The 22158-nt window shown below is 41.4% G+C and overlaps 1 protein-coding gene across 6 annotated transcripts in view; it reads right to left on the bottom strand.

Annotated features, from left to right (window-relative positions):
* Positions 1-22158, bottom strand: part of NRG1 (neuregulin 1) — a 226083-nt gene that overhangs the window by 174137 nt on the left and 29788 nt on the right. For all 6 annotated transcript variants that reach the window (XM_059384421.1, XM_059384420.1, XM_059384422.1 and 3 more), the window contains exon 2: positions 4308-4485. In XM_059384421.1, coding sequence (XP_059240404.1) covers positions 4308-4485 — 178 coding nt within the window. The remainder of the gene's footprint in view (positions 1-4307; positions 4486-22158) is intronic.

The raw sequence follows: 22158 nt of genomic DNA, 5'->3' as shown, positions 1-22158 counted from the left end.
TGCTCAGCCGATGCAAGAAGAGAATGTGTATGAACTTTTTCTAGAAGAGAGTCAAAGGACCCGCGATCATGGACAACAGAAGCAAGAACTCCCTTCAAATTTTTGTAGAAATTTGACAAGACCAATTGGATCCAATTTTAAACACAATTAAAGTAGGTGAGAGCGGAAACAAAGAGCTGAGACAGAACTATGGGCAACAAAAGAATGTGCCATACACGAAACAATGGGAAGCCAGCCTTTCGTTGGGCCAGCATAGGACAGATATTTAAATGAGGCCAATCTGACAGCCTCAAATTTGAATCGGTTGCGTGCTATGCTCTTTAACCAGTTTTCTTGCTCAAAATGACCCACCAGGCAGAGGAAGCAGAACAAAGGGATAAGCAGACGCTGGGGCAGTTTCCATTTTTTTAAACTGGTTCCTTACGCTGCTTTGCCAAATACAACAAACACAGGCTCAGATATAAATTCAAAGTCATAGGAAGAACATATAAGAAAGTAGTTTATTAGTAGGAACGGGGGCAAAAGGGTGAATTGAAATTGCTGACTGGTGTGGAGTCTTTTCACAACACTAAGGGATGATAAGGAAATTCCGGCTGCTGTGTACGATCTAGACTATTCGGAAAAGAAACCTAGACTAAGGATGGGAAAAGAGTTAACATTTTCCTTAAAATAAAGACAATCCCAAGGCAATCTTACACTTCACAATGAAATTCACCTCTGCTTGGTCGATGAAAGCCTCAGATTAAGTTTAAGAAACGAAATAACTCTTGCAAACCATTAACAGTTTCAATATCTTAGTAATGGAAAATGATGAATATGTAGATGAAACTGAAAAATGAGGGTTTTTTTTTAAATTAAAGACATTACCCTATGTCTGTAGGTGTCCGTAGCCCTGTGTTGTGCTTTACTCTACATAGCAAAATCACCAGAAATTGTGCATAAACAGGAAAACAGGAGGCATGGAGTCAGAACTATTTTAAATAAAAGCTTAACTGGGGCGCCTGGGTGGCTCGGTGGGTTAAAACCTCTGCCTTCAGCTCGGGTCATGATACCAGGGTCCTGGGATCGAGCCCCGCATCGGGCTCTCTGCTAAGCGGGGAGCCTGCCTCCCTCCCCACCCCCATCTGCCTCTCTGTCTACTTGTGATCTCTGTCAAATAAATTAAAAAAATAAAAAATAATAAAAATAAAAGCTTTACTATTCATCAATATTAGATCTACAGCAAAAAACGGAACTTCCTTCATGCTCAGGGCATTCGTTTTTTAAAAAACGGGTATAACAATAATGGTATCCAATCTCTTACGGTTATAGGACAAGTGGAAATAATAGGTGCACCTTGCAAATGTTAATTAAATTTAGATTCGGTTTGGTCCTTTAACCTTAAAAAACAGATGACAACACTAATGGCTCACTTTACACAAAGGGTCTTCTTTTTGGACGATCAGATATAAAATGTTTTGCCATAAGTGGCATAAAACATCTTTTTGTTCCCACTTAATTCTTCCCAGCAAGGCTACTGTTTAAAAGAAGTAATTTCTGAATATTGGCCTTTCTGGCATAATGGAATTTTATTAATATGTAGACAGTGCTCTTAGCTGTCTGGACCTATGAAGCCAACATGAAATTGCCTTTCTGAATACTAATGATACTTTTATATATGTCTATCCAAGTCATGTAACAAATTACCTCTACAGGCATATACTTACAGTTTGCAAAACCAACTTCTCCATACCTGTTCACCTTGCTTCCTCCCAGGCATCCTCAGACTGACTACTCCCAGTCTGAAGATGCTTTGTTCTGTTCCTTCAGCCTAGATAAATCTCTTCTCCCTCCCTTCTTTCTTGGCAGCCTCCTCGGTCCCTGACTGGGTCCCCTTCCCCTTCCCACGCTCGCCCCTTGCTATGGCATTTCATGTCTGTCACTACTGTAGCGCTTAAGACTGAGCATTGTTTGTTCGCCATCTCTCTGCCCTCTAGACCACTCATCTCTGTGTACCCAGCAGCTTGTCCCATAAAGGGCAGAATTCCCCATCTTACTCCCCCACTGACCTCTTTACTGTCCTATAAACAGAACTTGCTACTGACGACCATTCCGCTCTTTCTCTGTCATGGCCGGGCCCACCCCACCCAGCCAGGCAAAGGAGATTCTGCCCCATCCGCAGACACAAATCTACCTCCTCAGGACTCCTCGTGAAGCCCTCTGGGTCTCTCCTTCTTCCCAGCCTCATGGCACTTAGAATTAGTAACCTACAATTTAGCACTGGGTTTTGCGACATGTATGATAAGCTACAGCATACATTAGGGACATCTCCCTGGTTGAATCTTGATTTCAAGCAGAATTTACCTTAACATAAATAATAATTTTCTAAATGGTCACTATTTGCAAATCGAGGGACCTCTTGAAAATCCTGAAGCACCCCCCCACCCCACCCCTAGCCCTAAGAGGGCTGTAGCAATGGCCTGGAACAACTATGTTTCGGATAAGGCTGAACCAGAGAAGCCCTATACAATCCATGACCTCCTGGGGGAAGAGATAACACCCATGCTTCTCCCACTTCCCCACACTCCCAGCATAAAGCCTTCTGCGGGCGCTTAAATATTACTGATACCATTTGACAGCTGTGCAGAAAGAAACAAGACATTCTCCTGCACATGAAGATAACTTAGTTTCTTACTAACGTGTTTAATTGATGAAAAACAAACAGACACCAAACTCTACTCCATCCAGTATCTAAAAGTATTTTTTTTTCTTGTTAAACTCCTCTATAAGTATCATAGCTTTTTCTTTCTATTCACTCATTCTACCACTCTATGCCCCTCCCCATATGCACATGCTATTAAACATGCATGCCTTCCATTTGTAGGAGAAGGAATAAAGTGTTAAGGAACCCAAGAACAGATCTGTTTCCAGCTTGGTTTCTTACTACTTGTGTGACTTACTACTTGTGTGACTCAAGGTAAGGCAGAACGGTGTTCTGAATATTAATTTCTTAATATGCAAAATTAGGCCCCCTGTACAGTTCAACTTCCCTTACTACCTAGGGGAATGTTGTAATAAATAAATAAGATTATGTAAAAAAAAAAAAAACACATGCCACTTTGCAGTGTTATTTTCTGTATCTCTGAAGAACCACCTGCTGGAGAAATTAATACCCACTCTTTTTTCCCCTACATCTTATTAGAGTACTTCCAAGTCAAAAGATCTTGCTGACACAATCAGTGACAAGAACAAGCAGCACAGTTAATAAAACCACAGAAACTAGGAGGGAAATTCAGTAATTATGGTTATTACAGCAATTAAACACATTGGGAAGATTCAGTCAAATTTCCATTATGATCACTTTGCTGTCTCTTGTTCGTGAATGTGTGACAACTTTTTGGTAGGTGTTCTATAAAATCAAAGTACAGGAGGAGATTCTTTTGTTGCTGTTTCTGCTATCATCCCTGGGATTTCACTGGAATCCTCCGAGCGTGCGAGGAAAGGAAATGTAATCTTTCAGCCTAGAAGTACTATTATCCATGCCACATTGACTAAAGGACTGTTTTACAATCCAAAACGCTCACATAGTTATCTCTTCCCTAATTTCAAAGTGTAGTGTGATAATAGAAGAGGGCTTCTTAGGTGAGGAAGTACATAAAAATGGAGAGGATGGGAAAATAAAGGAGCCTCATTTTAGAGCAGGTGTAGACACCCGTCCAAGATGTCACAGGAACCACATGGAGCCCTTCCAATCCATCATGGTCCTCCACCAGGAAGGCAGGATGATTTAAGATTCTGGTAAGCCAAGATCACCCAAAGTTTTAATGTCCTACATGGTCACATAGTTTCACAAGATTGTCAGTTAAAAAAATCTTACTGGGTATCACTGGATGTATATTAACCTCTTACTTGAAAATGATTCAAATTCAAGCGATGGTGTTCTCTTCCCATAAATCTGGGTATTTACTGAACTTCATTATGAAGCAGGGGTGTTAACCTTGGGAGGCACTGGTACTCTCAACAGCATTTGCCTTATTTTTAAAAATCTAATTTTAAGATGTAACATATTCCAATTACAGCAGCTCTCACCAAAACTTCTCCCTCTACACCTCCGGCTCTCTCCCCATCCAATCTTTTCTTTCCTCATCCAGAAGTTGCGAGAAACAGAAACAATTTCTGGTCATCGTACAATGAACAACCTTTTTCATTTATTAGAGATCATAGCTTTTTGATAAGTGAATTCATGGACTGGGGCTGTATAAAATCTTTATATTTCCTATCCTTCAATGGCTAGACACTGCCTCTGCTATTAGATGCATTACACTTACCCTGGCTTTTTTTGTATCTTGATGTTTTGTGGTTTGTTCTTTCGGTTTAATTCGCTCCCATTCTTGAACCATTTGAATTTGAGAGAGGAGTATTCGGAGCTGGTCTCGCACCGAAGGACGAGTCTAGAGCCTGCGGCGGACTCCTGGCTCCTCATCTCTTTCAATCGGGGAGGCAAAGCTAAAAAAGAAAAGAGAAGGAAAAAATTCTGATTATCTTTCAAAGAGAAATACATTAATTTCAGGTGAGCTTGATCAAGACACCATTCCCAAATGTTTTACTACCTGAGAGAGAGAAAATGAGTCAGCCAAAATGGACCCTTGCTTGAATGCCCAAGTAAAACATACTTGGGCACTGGGGGTGGCGGGACTAGATTATAAAATATTCTAGATGATTACTTCCTCAATCTTTACATTTTTCTGACGCCATTAAAAATCCTGGACATGGCTCATTTCGAAACCACTATGCTAGGGGTGCCTGGATGGCTCCTTGGGTTAAGCCTCTGCCTTCCACTCAGGTCATGATCTCAGGGTCCTGGGATCAAGCCCCACATTGGGCTCTGCTCAGCGGGGAGCCTGCTTCCCGCTCCCTCTCTCTGCCTGCCTCTCTGTCTGCTTATGATCTCTTGCTCTGTGTCAAATAAATAAATAAAATCTTAAAAAAAACAGTAACAACAACACTATGCTCAGGGAGACTATGAACCAGGCCATCATCATAATCATTATTATTATTAGTTTAAATCCAGTATAGTTAACATACAATGTTCTGTGAGTTTCAGGTGTACAATATACAGGCCACTATTTTTAAAGCATGTTCACATCTCAGATCACAAGTTACCTTTACCGTAATTCTGTAAATAGCAGTCCTCATAACCAAGTTTTAAATCTGGGGAAGTTTAATTGCAGAGATGGGTAAGTGACTGACTTTACATGGTTCTAATGTTTCTGGAGAGTCAGTCAGACTATGTATCATCAGAGGTGGCCCAAGGAACAAAGAGAATTCATCACTCTTAACAATGTTCCTTTCTTCAAGACAGAAATTCTTTGGCGACAACGCTCTTTTATTGGAACTAAAGTTGCTGTCCTCAATGAATGTCCATTCTAGATGCCTACTATGCACCTGTCAAATTGTCAGTTTGACTGCATTTAGCTCTTCCATAGCTTCTCCATAGAGACAGGAAGTACTGAAGTTGTGCGTTAGCCTGTAGAATACATGAAACACCTATATACCATTCTTACTTTCAGCAGGACTGCTTAGAAGAGTATCTATTCTCTATTTAAATATTTATGGATAAAATGTTATAAAACCTGAGATTTGCTTCAAAATAAAATGATAGTGGGGAATGGACAGACATAAAAATGAAACGAATTTCCCGATTAGTTAGTTGGTCATTGCAGAAGTCAAGCAACAGGTATACATGGTGTTTGGTGATACCGAAGATTCAATAAAGTACACCTTGTTTTGTCAAAGCTTTTGAAAAAGAAAAAAATAAGAGCCTAATGAATGGACTTTCCTCTGCATACAACAGTTCACTTAATAATCAACGTCACAGAACCGGAGCTCTCAAACAACTCTGTTTCCACAGAGGCTTAGAGAAGCCAACCACAAAGTCCACTTCTGCTCCAGTCCAGGTTTTAATAGAAAATCCCGAAAAACAAACCCATGGAAATTAAGACCGCCCCTCCCTGATCCAGGGCATAATTATTTACTGGGTATGGTGACCAGGACTCCAAGGACAGCAATCAGAGCATGTCAGACACGAACAGGAAATGAAGCGCCTTTCCTAATCAGGGTCTGTTTGCTTTTCTACAATTCTGCCCTTACCAAGTAAATCAAAAAGATGTCAGGACTAAGTGTAGGAAGGTTCCTGCAAATTATACCAAAAAACCATTTGAACATTGTGATGTCTCAGCAGTGCTCCTAAAATTACACATCCCCTTTTTACTTACTTAGGGACTAGGAAATGCGACGGGGAAGCAGACACTTGAGGCGTACACCCAGGGACAAGGCAGAAAACTCATTTCACCTGTTCTTTGCCTTTGGTACCTGTTGATTTTGTCTGGTTCTCGTTTTCTGACAGCTTGAAAATAAGATTTACTTCTGAACAGATTTTACAGGAGTTTCTCTTTAAGATGGGGTCTGTGAATCTCTCTTTTGGAGGTTTTTAAAAACAGACTCAATTCTCCTCTATCTGGAATTATGTCTGCATGGCCTCAGTAACTCTTTAAGATCATCTTCGATTTTGTTCAGCCCAGTGAGGGTCTTGAAGGAACAGATTTGCTGGAGCTCAATGGCACCAAAGAAACCAGCTTACGTGTATTGAGAAAAATAAATTGCCTTGTTATTTCACGTATTAAACTAAAAGAACTAGCTTGCTATTTTTTGTTGGTTTTCACTGAGTTTTCCATTGAACTTGGCACACGACCCAAACTCTCAAGGTTTATTCCCTTGCCCCGCAGCAAAATGTTTTCACTGAAGTATTTCAGAAATCCTTAACTCTCCGTAAGCACCGTGTCACCTCACCCACTGCTCCATACCACTGCTTATCAATACCGTCTCAAAAGAAACCTGCCAGACTTTGGATTATTTAGTGCGAATTGGGCAATTTTTCATCAAATCATTTGCATCTTTTTCCTTTTTCTCATTCCTTTTCTCCCTCGCACCTCTCCCTCCCCTCCCGTCTCTTTATCTACCTATCTATGATTTACTTATTTAGCACCTGGGTTTCAAATGTTAGAAAACAATCAGACAAATTCAAATGGTGGGATATTCTGCGAAACAACAGGTCTACACTTCAGAAGTGCTGATGTCACGAATGATCACAGGAGATGAAAAGTGATTAAAAGACCTGACAAATACATCCAACGTTGTAGCTTACACCGTGTAGCTGTCACGGACTCCCGAGTCACTGGAAACTCTCTGAAAGCTGTTACTGGGACTCGTGGGGAAACCTGAATCAAGGTATTGTATCATCATGGAGTTTCTCAAGTGTGGTCACTGTGTTGCGGTTGCGCTTAGGCGGCATCTGCTGCGGTATTCGGGGTGAAATGTCATGATATCTACAGTTAAGTGTCGAACAGTTCAAGCAAATAAGGGAACGCATGCATACACAGCCACATCAACACACACACAGAAAAAGACAAAAAGGAATCTTGGTTTCTCTCTGTTGGTTTTTTTTTTTTTTTTTTTTTTTTTTTTGCCTTTTTCGTCTGCTCTTGCTGCAGTTCAATAAAAGGCTCAGGATTTCATTAGGTTTTAAAATCTTGGTTGAGTAGGCCGTCGGGAAGGGGATTCTTGGGAATATTTGAGTTTTCATTTAGAAATGTCTCTCCTAAAATTAGAGCCTCCATTAAGATTCTGTGAGTGAGGGGTGCCTGGGTGGCTCAGTCAGTTAAGAATCTGCCTTTGGTTTAGGTCATGATCTCAAGGTTCTGGGATAGAACCCCATCCCATGTCCGGCTCCCTGCTCAGTGGGGAGCCTGCTTCTCCCTCTCCTTCTCCCTCTCCCCCTGCTTGTGCTCTGTCAAATAAATAAATGAATACATTAAAAATAAATAAATTCTGTGAGTGCGAGAGCCCTGAAATCCTCATATAGTTCAATGCCATATCCATGACTTTGGGGCTCCAATCCCTCCTTCGATGGGAGGAAAACAATCACTCATCTGGCCAGTCAATGCTTATCCCTTCCTCTGGCATTTCACGTGCAAAGAGCCGCACCTCTCTTGTTTTCAAGAGGTGATCTGCGATGTAGCGCTGCAGAGACCCTCAGGCAGAAAGTCTATTCCCAGTGAAAGCATCCACTGTGGAAGCTGACTCCATGTATAAACATCTCTTCATGTTTGGGCTTCTGGTGTATCTATACCGAAGAGCCCAAGTCCCTACAACTTGCACAGAGTTGCAAGTTCATCGGGAGTGCAGAAGTTCCCAGGTGCAGAAGTTCCCAGCTACTCTAACTCTGCAACCCAACAAGTTCGCTTGGAAGAATGTCCCTGCTGTATCCTTCAGGGTGACCATCTAGGACATGAGGATACCCCATTTTTCAGAGAAAGGCTCTTTCAAGGAGCTAACTTAAAATCCTGCAGAGCATAAATGGAGAGACAAATCTGTATACCACCAACAGAGCCACACCCCCCTGTGGCCTTGGTCCTCGGTGTTGTCAGTGGGACCTTCCAAGAAGTACCATACAGACGTCCACACTCATCCTGCTGGTGCCCAGATTCAAGTATCCCGGAGACTTGGCAATGACCTAAAATTCTTCTCTGTCTCCTTACATAACCACACTAATGGAATAGCCCAGGATATTTCAGATTCTCCATAAAATGCAAACTAATATTGAGCATTTATGATTTGTGCATTTTTTCTCATCTACCTATAATGAGGTAGTGGAAAAAATTTTTCTCTTATTATATTATAAAATAATAACTATATTTTAATGGAAATCATTTCACTATGTATGTTTCCTAGTCAATGCTTTGCTCCCATGAAATAATCTCATTCATTTCATTAACAAAAATCTACTCCACCAAGTACTTCCTAATACTCAGATAGAAGTTCCTAAGGTGTGGGGTCATTCCTAAACTGGAAAGCAGTGTTTTTTCACTGAGTACTTGGATTTTAACACTGCAAAGAAAAAAATGTGTATTTGCCTCTCAGTCCCCAACTAAGAGTAAATAAATGGTCCATCATTTAAAAATTGCTTTAAGGCAAAGGATGCTAAGTTAATGCTTTGAATACAGTAAGTGTTCTGAGAATCTCAGACATGATTTAATTGTCTTTGTTCTGCCACCATTCAGAATTTCACTTTCGATGCATTTCTGGAGAAGCAGAAGTTCAACTCTCAAAAACAATATAACAATAGAGCAAGTGTTGGGCAGTGTTTGCTGAAATGGATTTCGAACTTGCTTGACATTGATATGAATGTACCAACACCCTTAGAAATATATCAACAGAAACAAGACAGTAAAGTGCAAAGAAAAGCAGCCTTTAAGAAACAGAAACTCCAGAACTTCAGATGGATGTCACACACTTTACGGGCATTTCTTTTTACTGGCATGATGTGTTTTAAAGCCTTTTAGAAGATCACAAACACAGTCTTCCGATTCTAACTCAATGCAAGTAGATATACCAGGACATTTAAAAAGTCTATTTTTGCACTTCTATGTTTCTTTCTCTTTTCCCTTAAGACTTGATTGATTGATTGATTGATGGGGATGGGGAGGGGCAAGAAAGGGAGAGAGAATGCCAAGCAGCCTCCCTGCTGAGCACAGAGCCCCACATGGGACTTGATCCCACAGCCCTGAGCTCATGACCTGAGCTGAAACCAAGAGCCAGACGCTGAACCCACTGAGCCACCCGTGCGTCCCTAAACTTCTACGTGTCTTATTTGATAATGTCACACAGCGCAGGAAAAAAAAAATTGTGGCCCAAATCTTTATTTTACATTCTGACCACACAGAACTTAAGGCCATATGTTCATTTATTCCAGACTTTGATGTGTGAATAAATACTTGTGCTCCAGGTAAAACAAATGCATAAAAAGAACGATTGCTCGAAGGGATCCTCCTGTTTTAATCGCCTACCGTGCACGTGTTTTAAAAATATATTCTGTGCTGCTGCTTCGAATACTATACTGCATTGTTAAGAACAGGAAACCAATTTTAGCACGTGCGGGGAATCAGGATACGCTGACAGCGTGTGACCCTAGATAAGTTGTTGTTTCTGTGTATGGAGGACCTGACCACGCAGAGCTGGCTCCTATCATGACTCTCCCTGTCGGACTAGTTCATCTGAAGAGCTCCACCACACCGAACAAATTAAACAGGAAACCTGCAAAATATTATCAAATATCAGTGAGCTTGTGGCTGTGATCCGGGGAAACTTCCCCTCCTCACCCCCTCTACAGTCCTGACATCACACATGTGCAGATCACGTGCTGAGAACTGGCTGTTGGTGAATGAGAGCCGCACGCATACCATCACTCAGTCCTTTAAGCAGAGCACTGGCCCTTTTCTGTAGTCATGTTAGAGGTAAATGAATTACTGGCCTCCCAAATTCCTTTCCCGGTCGGATTTCTCCCTCACCGGACCATCTTACGTGGAAGATTATAGTCTGGCACAGAGCGGAGGCAGCTAATGTTTTGCCATCTGGTCTTCTGAGCTGTGCTCACTGCTTTAAGCTTAAAAGGGAAAATGTATCTTATCAGGTTAAATTTTGTAAATACAGCTGTGTCAAAGACAGCAAATCCTGGCGGCAGCGGTAGTTCAGAGTGCTCCGTGGATTACCACGCTGGCTCCTGATGCATGGAGTGGTCTGAAGGCATAGTAAGAAACTTACAACCCAACAGACCCCTTGTGCGTTGCCGCACGTGGGAGCACGTGTTCACATGTGTTCACACTGGCCCATGCTCCTGCTGAGTCATCCTTCAGATAGACTGTCCCTGCCTCTGCTTAACTGAGTCCCCCGTGAACGAAAATGCACCTGCTCTTTGTCCCTGTGTATTCAGCAGAGGTATCTGGAGGATGAGCTCAAACATGAGGGTGACTTTGTTTGAGAGAAAGTCACTATAAGATTCAAGGTTTTATTATAAAGTATTCTCAAGCTGACTCCGTATCACTGGCAGCAAACCAAACCTAACCAGAAAACACGTTAGGAATATGCTTCCAAGTGTGGTTAGGATATCTGGACTCCAGAAATACTAAGTTAGCAGGTCTGTGTCCAACTTCTTATATGGTGCAAGGGGGTGCATTCACACTGCTGAATACCTTTATGAGCATACCGGATAATCCTCATACCATATGCACAGAACACGTCATTACACAACGTAAAAACAATAAAATGGGGGGGGGGGGCAGTATTTCAACATCTGACTTCAAATATTCTCAGTGGTGGTGTCTACAGACAAAGCTGGCTTCTTCCTGCTGTTAACTCTGATTGCCCAGACACATCCATTTCCATTGGAGAGGACTTTTACCTGTGGATGGGCTCCAAGTTTCCCTCCTCCCAGTTAACTGGTACAAGTTGAGTGAAACAATAGGATTCTTTTAAATGTCCTATTTGAGGGGATGAGCCACAATCAGCCCCATCAAAAGGTAGGCATATTCTAAGACCCCAGAGAATAATAATCACATTGCATATCTGAATGTCATAGCCAACAGGCAGCATTGAAGAAAAGTACATGTAAAGAAAGAGGAATTTATCATTTAAGGAATTTATCGTTACCAAATCAAAGGAGATGTAAGAACAGTTATTAGTAGGTGGTCATAGTCTCTATTTGAAGGATTAGGATATTGGTTGTGGTGGTGGGGTGTGTGTGTGTCGATTATGATTAGCACTGTATTCAAACATTCAAATGTTTATTAGATGCAGGATGCATAGGATTTGAGGGGTCTAGCACAAAGCAGAACCTCAAGTGCTTGTAAATAGAACAAAGGATCTAGAAGATACTGAGAAAGTAGAGACCCAGGTCCAAAAGCTATTCCAGAGGCCACACCTACCTTCTCAGAAGACTTATTATTGCTTGGAACAAAAGGGCCCCGTGATATTATTTTTTGTTTTAATGCATTCTACCGGATTAGGACTCTTTATTCTCTCTGCCATATAATGCTGAAGATAAGGAAATGTTAAATATAACAGGAAAATTGTCAAATTAAGTAGTAGTCTCTCCTTGGGAATTTTCATGATCTCCTCTATTTCTCTTCTCTGGTCATCACTGTTCAAACATTCTCTGTGGGAAGCCAGTCTCAGTGAGGATGCCGGTCATGGCGACTACGGCCCTTCCTGTGCTCTCCGGGTCCTACACAGGAGTCTCACCAGAAGCCAGGTGTGCACCCACTTCAGCAAGAGGAGCCAAAACATTGAAATATTATCTCCTCTGTCTCCAAATCAAAGTCGATCGTCTTTGTTGATGGATCCTAGTCCACAAGGTGTAAGTTTGTTCCCTTAACTAGTAAGTGTGCTCTTTTTTTATAGTCAATACATATCCCCAAATTTACCATTTCTCTGCAACAGTGGGTAATTATTTTACAAGTGAGGATGGGGTGGGCAGTTATATGGGAACTTGAACTTGCCGGATGTCACAAGGCTAACACACGGAGACTTGAACCCGGGACTATCCTCTCCAGCAAGGGGTGCTTCTGTGCAGCTTGAAATGAAGGCAGGAAGAGGGGAGAAGGACCGCAGACTCAAAATGAGGCAGACTATTCCATTCCATTCCATAGCCACTGTGGTAATTTTCTGTTTCTCATAATAAGCTATATAAACCAGATCACCTCTCCACGTATGTCTGCGGAAGATTTACAGCACTGCAAAATTCTACGGGGAACAATAAGTACAGATTTATTAGGTAAGAGAATTTTTCTGCCTGAAAATGGATACTATGTTTGTTGAAATTAGCAGTCTTCTTCTCTATGGTTCTATAGTTCTGTGCCCAGTATTTCATAAGCTGAGGGCCAAAGATAAAATTATAAAACTACCAGAAGAGTGTTTCAAAAGTCTATGAGATAAAGTTAAAATAAGGCCCTCTTAGTACTTTACATGAACTGTTTTAGAATAGCAACAACTAACACTTATTGAGTACCTACTGTGTGTCAGGCACTCTTCCAAGAACTTTATGCCCACTCTTTTTAAGTTTTATAGCCATTCCAGGAGATATGTATTACCACCATTATGCCCAATTTACAGAGGAGGAGATAGACACAGAGAGGTAAAGCCACCTCCTACTGTCACACAGCTGGTAATACTGGCACCGGTATCTAGACCCCAGAAGTCTGACTCCAGAGCTCCTGCTCTTAAGTAGTAAGCAATAAACGATTATTTGCTACGTTGGCTAGGCTCCTAGGTCAAATGTCAAATGTAATATACTGATATCTTAAGAGTAACCACAGTTTCCTGATTACATCTGGGATATACTACATGACAGGTTGTTTCTGCACATATTCCCAGGACTAAAAACTTGAGAGAGAAAGGAGATAGGAAAATGGCTGAGTTTTCTAAGCCACTTTGATGATTTGTAGGGAAATCCAACAAGACAGAACACTTGAAATTGGTATACCAAAACAATTTTTTTGAACTGGGTGACTATCTGTCCTCTGCCAAACGTCACAAGAGTAAACCATGCTCTATCTTCCTCCCGCGTTCACTGAAACCCAATATCCCCTGTGTAAGGATACAGCAACAAGAGGGTCTTAACAGATGAACGTCCTTTCAAGGTGTAAAGGCAGTACACGGGGACAATGGATGCTGGATCAAATCACAGCAGAGCTACTGGCGGCTTCAGGCAAGTGTTTAGCACGGCTGCCTAATGAGTGCTGTCCCCACAGCTGCCCCCAATTATAGGTGCACCTCACTCATGGACAGAACCTAGACGATGTCCCACCAGCTTCCTTTAAGGGCATCCGTACACAGGGCTGAAATGGATGCATTTCAGTTTGGCCTAACTGATGTGCAGCAAATTTCATGTGATGTAAGCTTATAAATTTGATCTCCTCTGTGGTCAAAAAGTAGTGCTTTCTTTCTCATTTGTTGCACAAAGCTGCCCTATTCCACTCCACTACGTCACTGAAAAATGGAGAAATGGAGAAATATCTCATCACGGCCAATTCGATATTATATTTATTTGTTTTCTTATTGGAATGAGGCTTTTCTCTTCTGATGTGTTTCTTGCTTAAGTAAATTTAGCACATTAGCATGACCGTGATGCATTAATATTTATCTTCATAACCATGATTTCTTTGTTCGAACTGAATTACAATCATTTAATTAACTGATGTCACGAAAATTCTCTTTTTTTCATTTGAAAGAAGGAAATTATACAGACAGACGTTCTAAACCAGATAAAATTCCCAGGTTCGATGAGTTAGCCCTTGATTATAATTAATTTTAAACAGTGACAACCATGTGAAGACTTTTAAGTGTGGCGTAAAACACATGCATCAAACCTAAAGCCTGGTTTGTGAGCAAAGCCCTTCACTGATCTACCAATGACAGTTCCTCATGATCTATTTTTCACATGGCCATTTCCAATTTATTCCTTCTATGCAGAAGAAGAAAAAGAAATTTAGCAGTGCTAACCATAAAATAAATGCATTCTTTTGGGACGTCTATTGCTTCGTTATTTAGGCTGGTCAGCTTTCCTGGCAACCACACGTTTCTGACTATTCCTTTTCATTCACAGATAACTTAATAAGCTGGATGACGGGGTGCCTGGGTGGCTCAGTGGGTTAAACCTCTGCCTTCCGCTGAAGTCATGGTCTCAGGGTCCTGGGATCGAGTCCCACACAGGGGTCTCTGCTTGGCCGGAAGCCTGCTTCCCCAGCCCCCTCCCCGCCTGCCCCTCTGCCTACTTGTGATCTCTCTCTCTCTGTCAAATAAATAAATAAAAATATTTTAAAAATAAAATAAAATAAACTGGATGACATTGGAAGGTACAATGCCAGGATGGAAAAGAGCCTTCCTGACTCACTGAGGCCCACCAGATCAAAGTTAAATTTCTCTCCACTCTGCTCACTACAGTAGTAAATAACCAGCCATGCATCCCTTCTTACACAGAACCTCAGGTCTGACTTTCTGAAGATCTTTAAAGCTTGGGTAGTTTTTTGCATTTTTTAAGCAGGTCCGCACACAACCTAACAATTGAATCCTTATCATTTTGCTTCTACCGGACAGGAAAGACCAGGGAAGGCGATTTTCTTATCTTTAGGTTCCCAGGGTCATGCATTGGGTCTAAGAGGTGGAAAATGACCAGAGTCAAATGAAACAGACTGTTCATAGTAAGAAAATCTGGGCTATATCACTGATCATCTAAAACAATCTAATTTTGTCACCTATCTCACAGAGCTCCAAGGCTGGGACTCTTTCCTGTCCAGAACTCACAAGTCAAACTGTAAGATTAGAGCCAAAGTAGTCTGGTTTCAGACAACACACACACACACACACACACACACACACACACACACACACACCCCACTCTTTCTCTCTCTCTCCCCCTAAGGAAAACTTAAAATTCATAGCTTCCCTTATTTTACATAAAAAACAAATGCATTAAAGCATCTTTTGAAAATAAAGTGAGCTGCTTCCCAGACATTCTGAGATAATCCTTTGGTGCCTAAATTGCAATCACATTTTCCCAGCACAGAGTTTCACAAACATGACACAAAAGAAACGTAAATGAAACTTACTTAGCATGTGAACATGCAGCTTTCTTTCCCTCCCCAGGGACTGGCAGGCAACTAGACATACCTTTCATTTTGTTTGTTTTTCTTTAGAAAGATGTTTAATTAGATTCCCTAATAGTTTCTAGTCCCTGAATTTAAATCCCTAACTCTGCGCAAAACGTCCTGCACTTCTCTCTCTAGCTTTCAAGAATCTTTATTAACGATAAGAATGGGCGGTCAGCAAACCTGGGGTCCAGAGCTTGTTTGGTCTATGGGATTAGGGAGTCGTATAATTACTCTGAACCTCAATAACCTTGTGCATAAAAGCGGGGGGCGGGGAGAGAGTACCCTGGGCCTTATCTATTTCACACAGTTGTGAAAATCTAATTAAAAATGATAGCGAAAGCACCTTGCATCTTGAAAAAAATGAGTTATCATGAACAGTGCCTGTTTGACTGCCATTATCTAGAAATCGTCTGAAAAGTAAGAAAAGAGTAGGTCCTATAAATGCAGACGGCACAACATTACAAAAGTAACACCTGAAAAACTGTATAGAGCTTTGGTCATTCCTCAAAGACCACCACCCCCAAAAGGGCAGCTGGAAGCCATCAAGAAGGGTCACTGAAATGTTCAAAGGGAAGGGCTGCCCGTGTATAGAAATAGACTAAACATCATCGAATTCTCAAGACTGAGAGAGGAAGACCAAGGGAGGAAAGCCATGAGTCCTTAAAGTCATCAAAATTTTATATTCATAGAACCCTCGAAGCATGAAGCAAGTCGTTTTAGAATCGAAAAAGGAAATGACCCTTTTTTGGCACAATAAGAAGTATGATTCGGAAAACGCTTATTCTGGGAGTTTGTGCAGGAAAAGGACTCAGGAAGCAGCACACAGGAGGAAAAGGTAGCTCTGGGGTCTGGCAGTCCAGGTTCCGACTCCCAACCTGGTGAGTTCCCTGGCCCTAGGTGGGACGCAGCCCCTCATCTACAAAGCAGGTCTGCCTCACACAGGATGGAGGGGGAGACCCAGGACACGGCACCCTGCACTTTGAACAGGAAAGAGTCATAAAGAATTCATTACATTCACGGATGGAACTAAAAGAGAACTCATGGGTAGGTCATTAAAGCTGCCTTCCTGGAGCGCAAACTTCACCATCCGCGACCCACTCTGGGCAGAGTCTAAGGGCATTCTTTGTACGTCTAGCACTTAGCCTCCTCTTTACAAAGCACTTTCATACATGATCTCATCTCAGCATGAAAAGGGGTACTCAAGACAGTGAAACCTGAATAAGGTTGGTGTTAGGCAGCAGTATTACACCCATGTTAATAGACCAAGAAAACAGGACGCTGGACAAGGGGCATATGGGAACTCTGTCCTATCTATGCAACTCCTCCATAAATCTAAATTATGCCCCGCCCCCAGAAACACACTCCAGATGGCTTGGCCAACTTATATATTTTTTGAATAGTAAGTTAGGTGTCCTTCTTCTGGGTTCCCATAAAGTCATCACTATGCCTTTTGATACAATGCACTTTATAGGTGTTTGTTCAACCAAGGAGACTCAGGGGCTTTTTTCTTTTCCCCTTTAATTCATCTTTTATCCTAGTAACCAGAATAGCACACAATAGTATTGAACAGATAAACTAATAAAGAAATAAAGTCAATCTGTGATCCAAACACTCCGTGTCAGAAGAGTCCCTAGTTTTTCTTAAACACAAGATTTATGTAAAAACACTGGTTTTACCAAGGTTATCACCACCTTTCTTAGTCATGTTATATTAACCAATTATATGGTCTCCTTCTTTAAAGATTTTTATTTATTTGACAGACAGAGATCACAAGTAGGCAGAGAGGCAGGCAGAGACAGGAGGGGAAGCAGGCTTCCCCCTGAGCAGAAAGCCCAACGTGGGGCTCGATCCCAGGAGCCTGAGATCATGACCTGAGCTGAAGGCAGAGGCTTAACCCACTGACCCCATATGGTCTCATTGTTATAGAAAGCTGGCTTTATCCTCTTAGATAGTTCTTGATTTCCATTCTTGCAAGAAATGTTAGTGTGTCTATGAAAATAGACACCCCGTTTTTAAATACTCAAGATACAGACCTGAATAAGAAAAACACGATCACTACCCTCCTGGAGCTTATAGCCTGGGGTGGGGGCAGGAACAAGAAGAGCCTATTAGCCAATTAGGCGGTAGCATGATTTGTGAAATAAATTCCTTATCTTTGCAATCTAAGAGGGCTAAAAATTGCTGAGGTAGCTATATCCTTTCCACTCAGTCATGCAATATGTAGCCTTTTCTGTTCAAATGAAGACTCTGAGAATTGATCACTACATCTATATACAACCAACCGATATTCATCAGCCAAACATTGCTCAATGGGCAAAATGGCATTTTGAAAACTTATACCCATCCATTACAGATTACGTTCCTTATTAAAACAACTATTTACTAGGTAGGCTTTCTCCGCGTGGCTCATATTTGCAATACTTCATTATACCACGATATATACTCTTACCACTGTAGTACCAAATGTAAGCCATGAGGTGTGCTGGGGAGAAGCCTGAGTCAGACAGACCTAAATTCAAATCCTACCCTGCCAGATGCTGGCTGTGCAACCTTTAGTAAATTAGCGAGATTCTCTAGGTCTCAGTCTCCTAAAATATAAAATGAGATTAAACAGAACCAGCTTCCCAGGGCCGTGAGAAAGGAGGGAACAGGATGGTGCAGTGAGGTCCTTGGCAGTCCGTGTGTGTCACGTGGTAGGCGTACAACAATAGGAGTACGACTCATTAAATCATTATTTAGGTCCTTGTTTAGTTGTAGCAGTTTATTAAGCTTTATAAATTAACATGAAGTTTTAAAAATCACTGCCCTCTCAGAGCTGAGACCAAGGAAAGCATATTCATTCCCTGTCGTGGGCAAAATAATGACTTCCGAAGATGTCTCCAGCCCAGTCCTCGGCGAGGATGCTGCCTTTCACAGCCAAAGGGACTTTGCAGGTGGGATTATGGTAAGAACCTGGAATCGGGGGAGATTATGGTGTATTATCCAGTGCACCCAACATAATCATGTGAGTCCCTTAACAGCAGGAAATGTTTCCCTGCTGCAGTCAGAGAATGGCCAGGGATGGAGTGTTGCTGGCTTTCAAGTCAGAAGGGGGCTCACATCCAAAAAATGTAGGCAGCCTTTGGAAACTGGAAAAGCCAAAGAAAAGGATTCCCTTCCAGAGCCTCCAGAAGGGAATGCAGCCCTGCCAACACATGACTTTAGCCCAGTGAGGCCTGTCTCCGAATTCTACCCTATAGAACCCTTAAGATAATAAATGTGTCTTGTTTCAAGTCTCTACGTTCACGGTAACTAGTTACAGCAGCAGTAGAAAACTATTACAGTCCCCAAAGAGAAATCAATTGTGTTAATTTTCCAATGTTAAGAACTGTGGAACTCTCACAAAATGGTACATAGGACCGAGTTTACAAAAAGAGGTACACCAGGCGCCTGGGTGGCTCAGTGGGTTAAGCCGCTGCCTTCGGCTCAGGTCATGATCTCAGGGTCCTGGGATCGAGTCCCACATCGGGCTCTCTGCTCGGCAGGGAGCCTGCTTCCTCCTCTCTCTCTGCCTGCCTCTCTGCCTACTTGTGATCTCTCTCTGTCAAATAAATAAATAAAAATCTTAAAAAAAAAAAAAAAAAGAGGTACACCAAGGTGAGTACCGCCCAGCCATGGATCATTTCGCCCGTAATATCCTCCTATTCAGGGTCCAAGAGAAAGCTCCACATCAAAGGAATCATAGATCCCGAGGCACAGAGATTGAAACAGAGATGGAAAACCACCAGGAGTTTAAGGACTCAAGTTCAGCCCCAGAGACTGACCCCCACCAGGGGTGGCCCCATCAACCATTCTCTCTCTCTGGCTCTGTTCCCTGTTCACCAAATGAAGAGGTCAGGTCCTCCTGCAGTACCATGAAGCTCCAAAGTGAGTCAGGGAGATCTTTTTTCCCTCCTTTTTGTACACTGCGTCTTAAGAATTTATCACCAGAGAGTCACTGACCAAATTTTTAGATTTAAACATGTTTTATGAATCCTAGCATCTTAATGGCAACAGCATACAAAGCAAGAGAAGACTAGTCTTTTACAGCATTTTCCAAGGCTTTCAAAACCCCAAATCTAAAAAATTGGAAGAAATGTGCTTAAATTTGACAGTTAAGGTAACAAAATAAATTATTTTTCTCCTGACTTCACTGTTTACATAGCAATAGTTTTCTTCTTGATTTTTAGAAAATGTAATCATTTAGGCACTTGAATAAATAAAAAATCTAAACAAAATCCTCAAAATAAGACTTTAGGGATCAACATCACATTAACTTTGGGGTTGATGTCTGATGAAATACATCACTTTGGAATCGTCTATCTTCGTTCAAGACCCAATTTCTGTTTCTAAAGAAAGATAGGTCTTATATAACTTTGGTATACCTCAAATATCTTACATAACACAAGGGAAAACTGTGGGATGGGGCCAAAAACACGCAGCAGGCCTATCTGTAAAAGGGGAAATATCACCCTGAAACAAGTTATAAATTACAGATTAACCTTCTACACAGGCCATTCCTAAGTAACTGTGTTATCAGCATTTTCTGAAATAAATCCGTCCGCAATGCAGTGGACCTCTTTGATTTAATCATTAGACAGTGCCCGCGAGGACTCAAACTTTAAGGCTATTACCAAGATGGAAACCAAAATAAATAAATAAGTAAATAAAAGAGAGGAAGCAAAATTTCTATAATAGTTCTGCTACGACGTATGGTATGTAACAAGGAGCTCCTAAGTAAGACCACGATATCAGCATATTAATGACCTGAAGCACTAAGGGACAAGTTTTCTTTTTCTAAGGGACAAGATGAAAGAGACCTAGTAACACACAAAAATCTCATGGAAAGAAAGCTGGTATCCTACAGACGCGCACTGAAAGTCAAGACTGCTACATTTTCCACTCTGCCATGCTATCTGGAGACGCTGATGGGACAGATGAAAAAGCTCCAAAAAATATTTCCCTGTTTTTGTAAAAAGAGCTAGAATGATGGCACGTGCCTATCTTTAAAAAAATGAATGAATAGGTTAATACTGATCTCTGCTAGAAGAGAATGCTCAAGGCCAAGGTCTGCAAAACAGGGACAGGTCTCAGGTTTAAGAGCATAAAGATTCAAGTAAGCTGCAGAGAACAAATATTCTTGCAGTTTTCACGATGCTACAGTTTCTCATCAGGACCATTATTATTCTTGTTGGGTTCCGTAAGTTTTCCCTCTTCATCTAGTCCTACTTTTTCTAGAATCTCCATTTTTTTTTTTTAAATATTTTCTTTATTTGACAGACAGAGATCACAAGTAGGCAGAGAGGCAGGCAGAGAGAGAGAGGAGGAAGCAGGCTCCCTGCTGAGGAGAGAGCTCCAGGCGGGGCTCGATCCCAGGACTCTGAGATCATGACCTGAGCCAAAGGCAGAGGCTTAACCCACTGAGCCACCCAGGCGCCCCACCCCACACTATTCTTAATGTATGATTTTGCTAAACAAGGTTTTTGGGTCTTTTGGTTTTTTGTTTTGTTTGTTGTTTTTTTTTTTTTCCCCAGGAAGGCAAACATTCAGTCACTGCAGAAATGTCTGCAAATAGAACAGGGATCCTTCAATAGTCCCGCAGGCCACAGTCTCAAGCCACAGGTTCTCAAAGCTTGTGTATATAAGTCACTGGGGCAAGTTTACCAAAATGAACATGAAACAGTCATAGACCTTATATAAGACTCTGAATCACTAGAGTCACAGACAGGCCTATAAATGTGCTCTTCCAAAACCATCCAGATGACTCTCAGGACGACACTGTCAGAAATACTACAAGTGCTCCTGGGGTGCCCTTCTCTCCAAAAGCTGTTCAGCATTTACAAAAAGTCAATGTCCACTCCATTAAATCTTTCCAGTGGATAAACATGTATATATATACTTGAATGCTTACAGTGCTAGGTAGATTAAAGAGAAATAAGATTGAATTTCTCTCTGGGAAAATGTGGAATTGCACAGAAAGAAACTTATGTAAATTACAAGAATTTTTACGTTCTTATGAGAAGTCCTGTAATGAGTGGCGTCTGCTTTATTACCTACAGAGATTGAACTCTAACCCTTCACATCCAAAATAAGAATTAACTGGGAGGCAGTGCTGTCTCAAAAAAAAAAAAAAAAAAAAAAAAAAGACATTTTTGAAAAAAGGAAGAAAACAAGATAATCAGATATTCCAAAAAATGTCTCCTGAAAAAAACACCTGCTTGCATCTTTATGTGTTAAGAAAGTAGACTATTCTCTGTGTAAGGGCACAGTAATTTCATAGTATTTAAACAACCCACCTAAAGTATACTGCATTAATCAGGAACACATTTATCTTGGAGAGTTCATAGGGAGGTTGCTTAGACATACCTTTTCCCTAATCCTCCTCGCTGTGTAAGAGAAAGAATGTCAAATCCGTGCTTCCTCTAAGATGAGCATATGTCAGCCCCCGGATTTGAGGACTAGATCTACGAGTGGTACTTGAAAACTGTACAAGGGTAAGAACGTCTCATCCTGACAAGCCCTATCTCGTGTCACCGCTTAATCTTTACAAGAACACTGACCTCTAAATCTTTTCCCACGTTCTACATCTCTGCTAGGCAACCATGAGCATTCACCCTTG

Source organism: Mustela nigripes, chromosome 18 (genome assembly GCF_022355385.1).
Source record: "Mustela nigripes isolate SB6536 chromosome 18, MUSNIG.SB6536, whole genome shotgun sequence".
Lineage (NCBI taxonomy): Eukaryota > Metazoa > Chordata > Mammalia > Carnivora > Mustelidae > Mustela > Mustela nigripes.
Note: the sequence above shows the minus strand (reverse complement) of the source record. Positions and strands in the feature narration are given on the sequence as shown.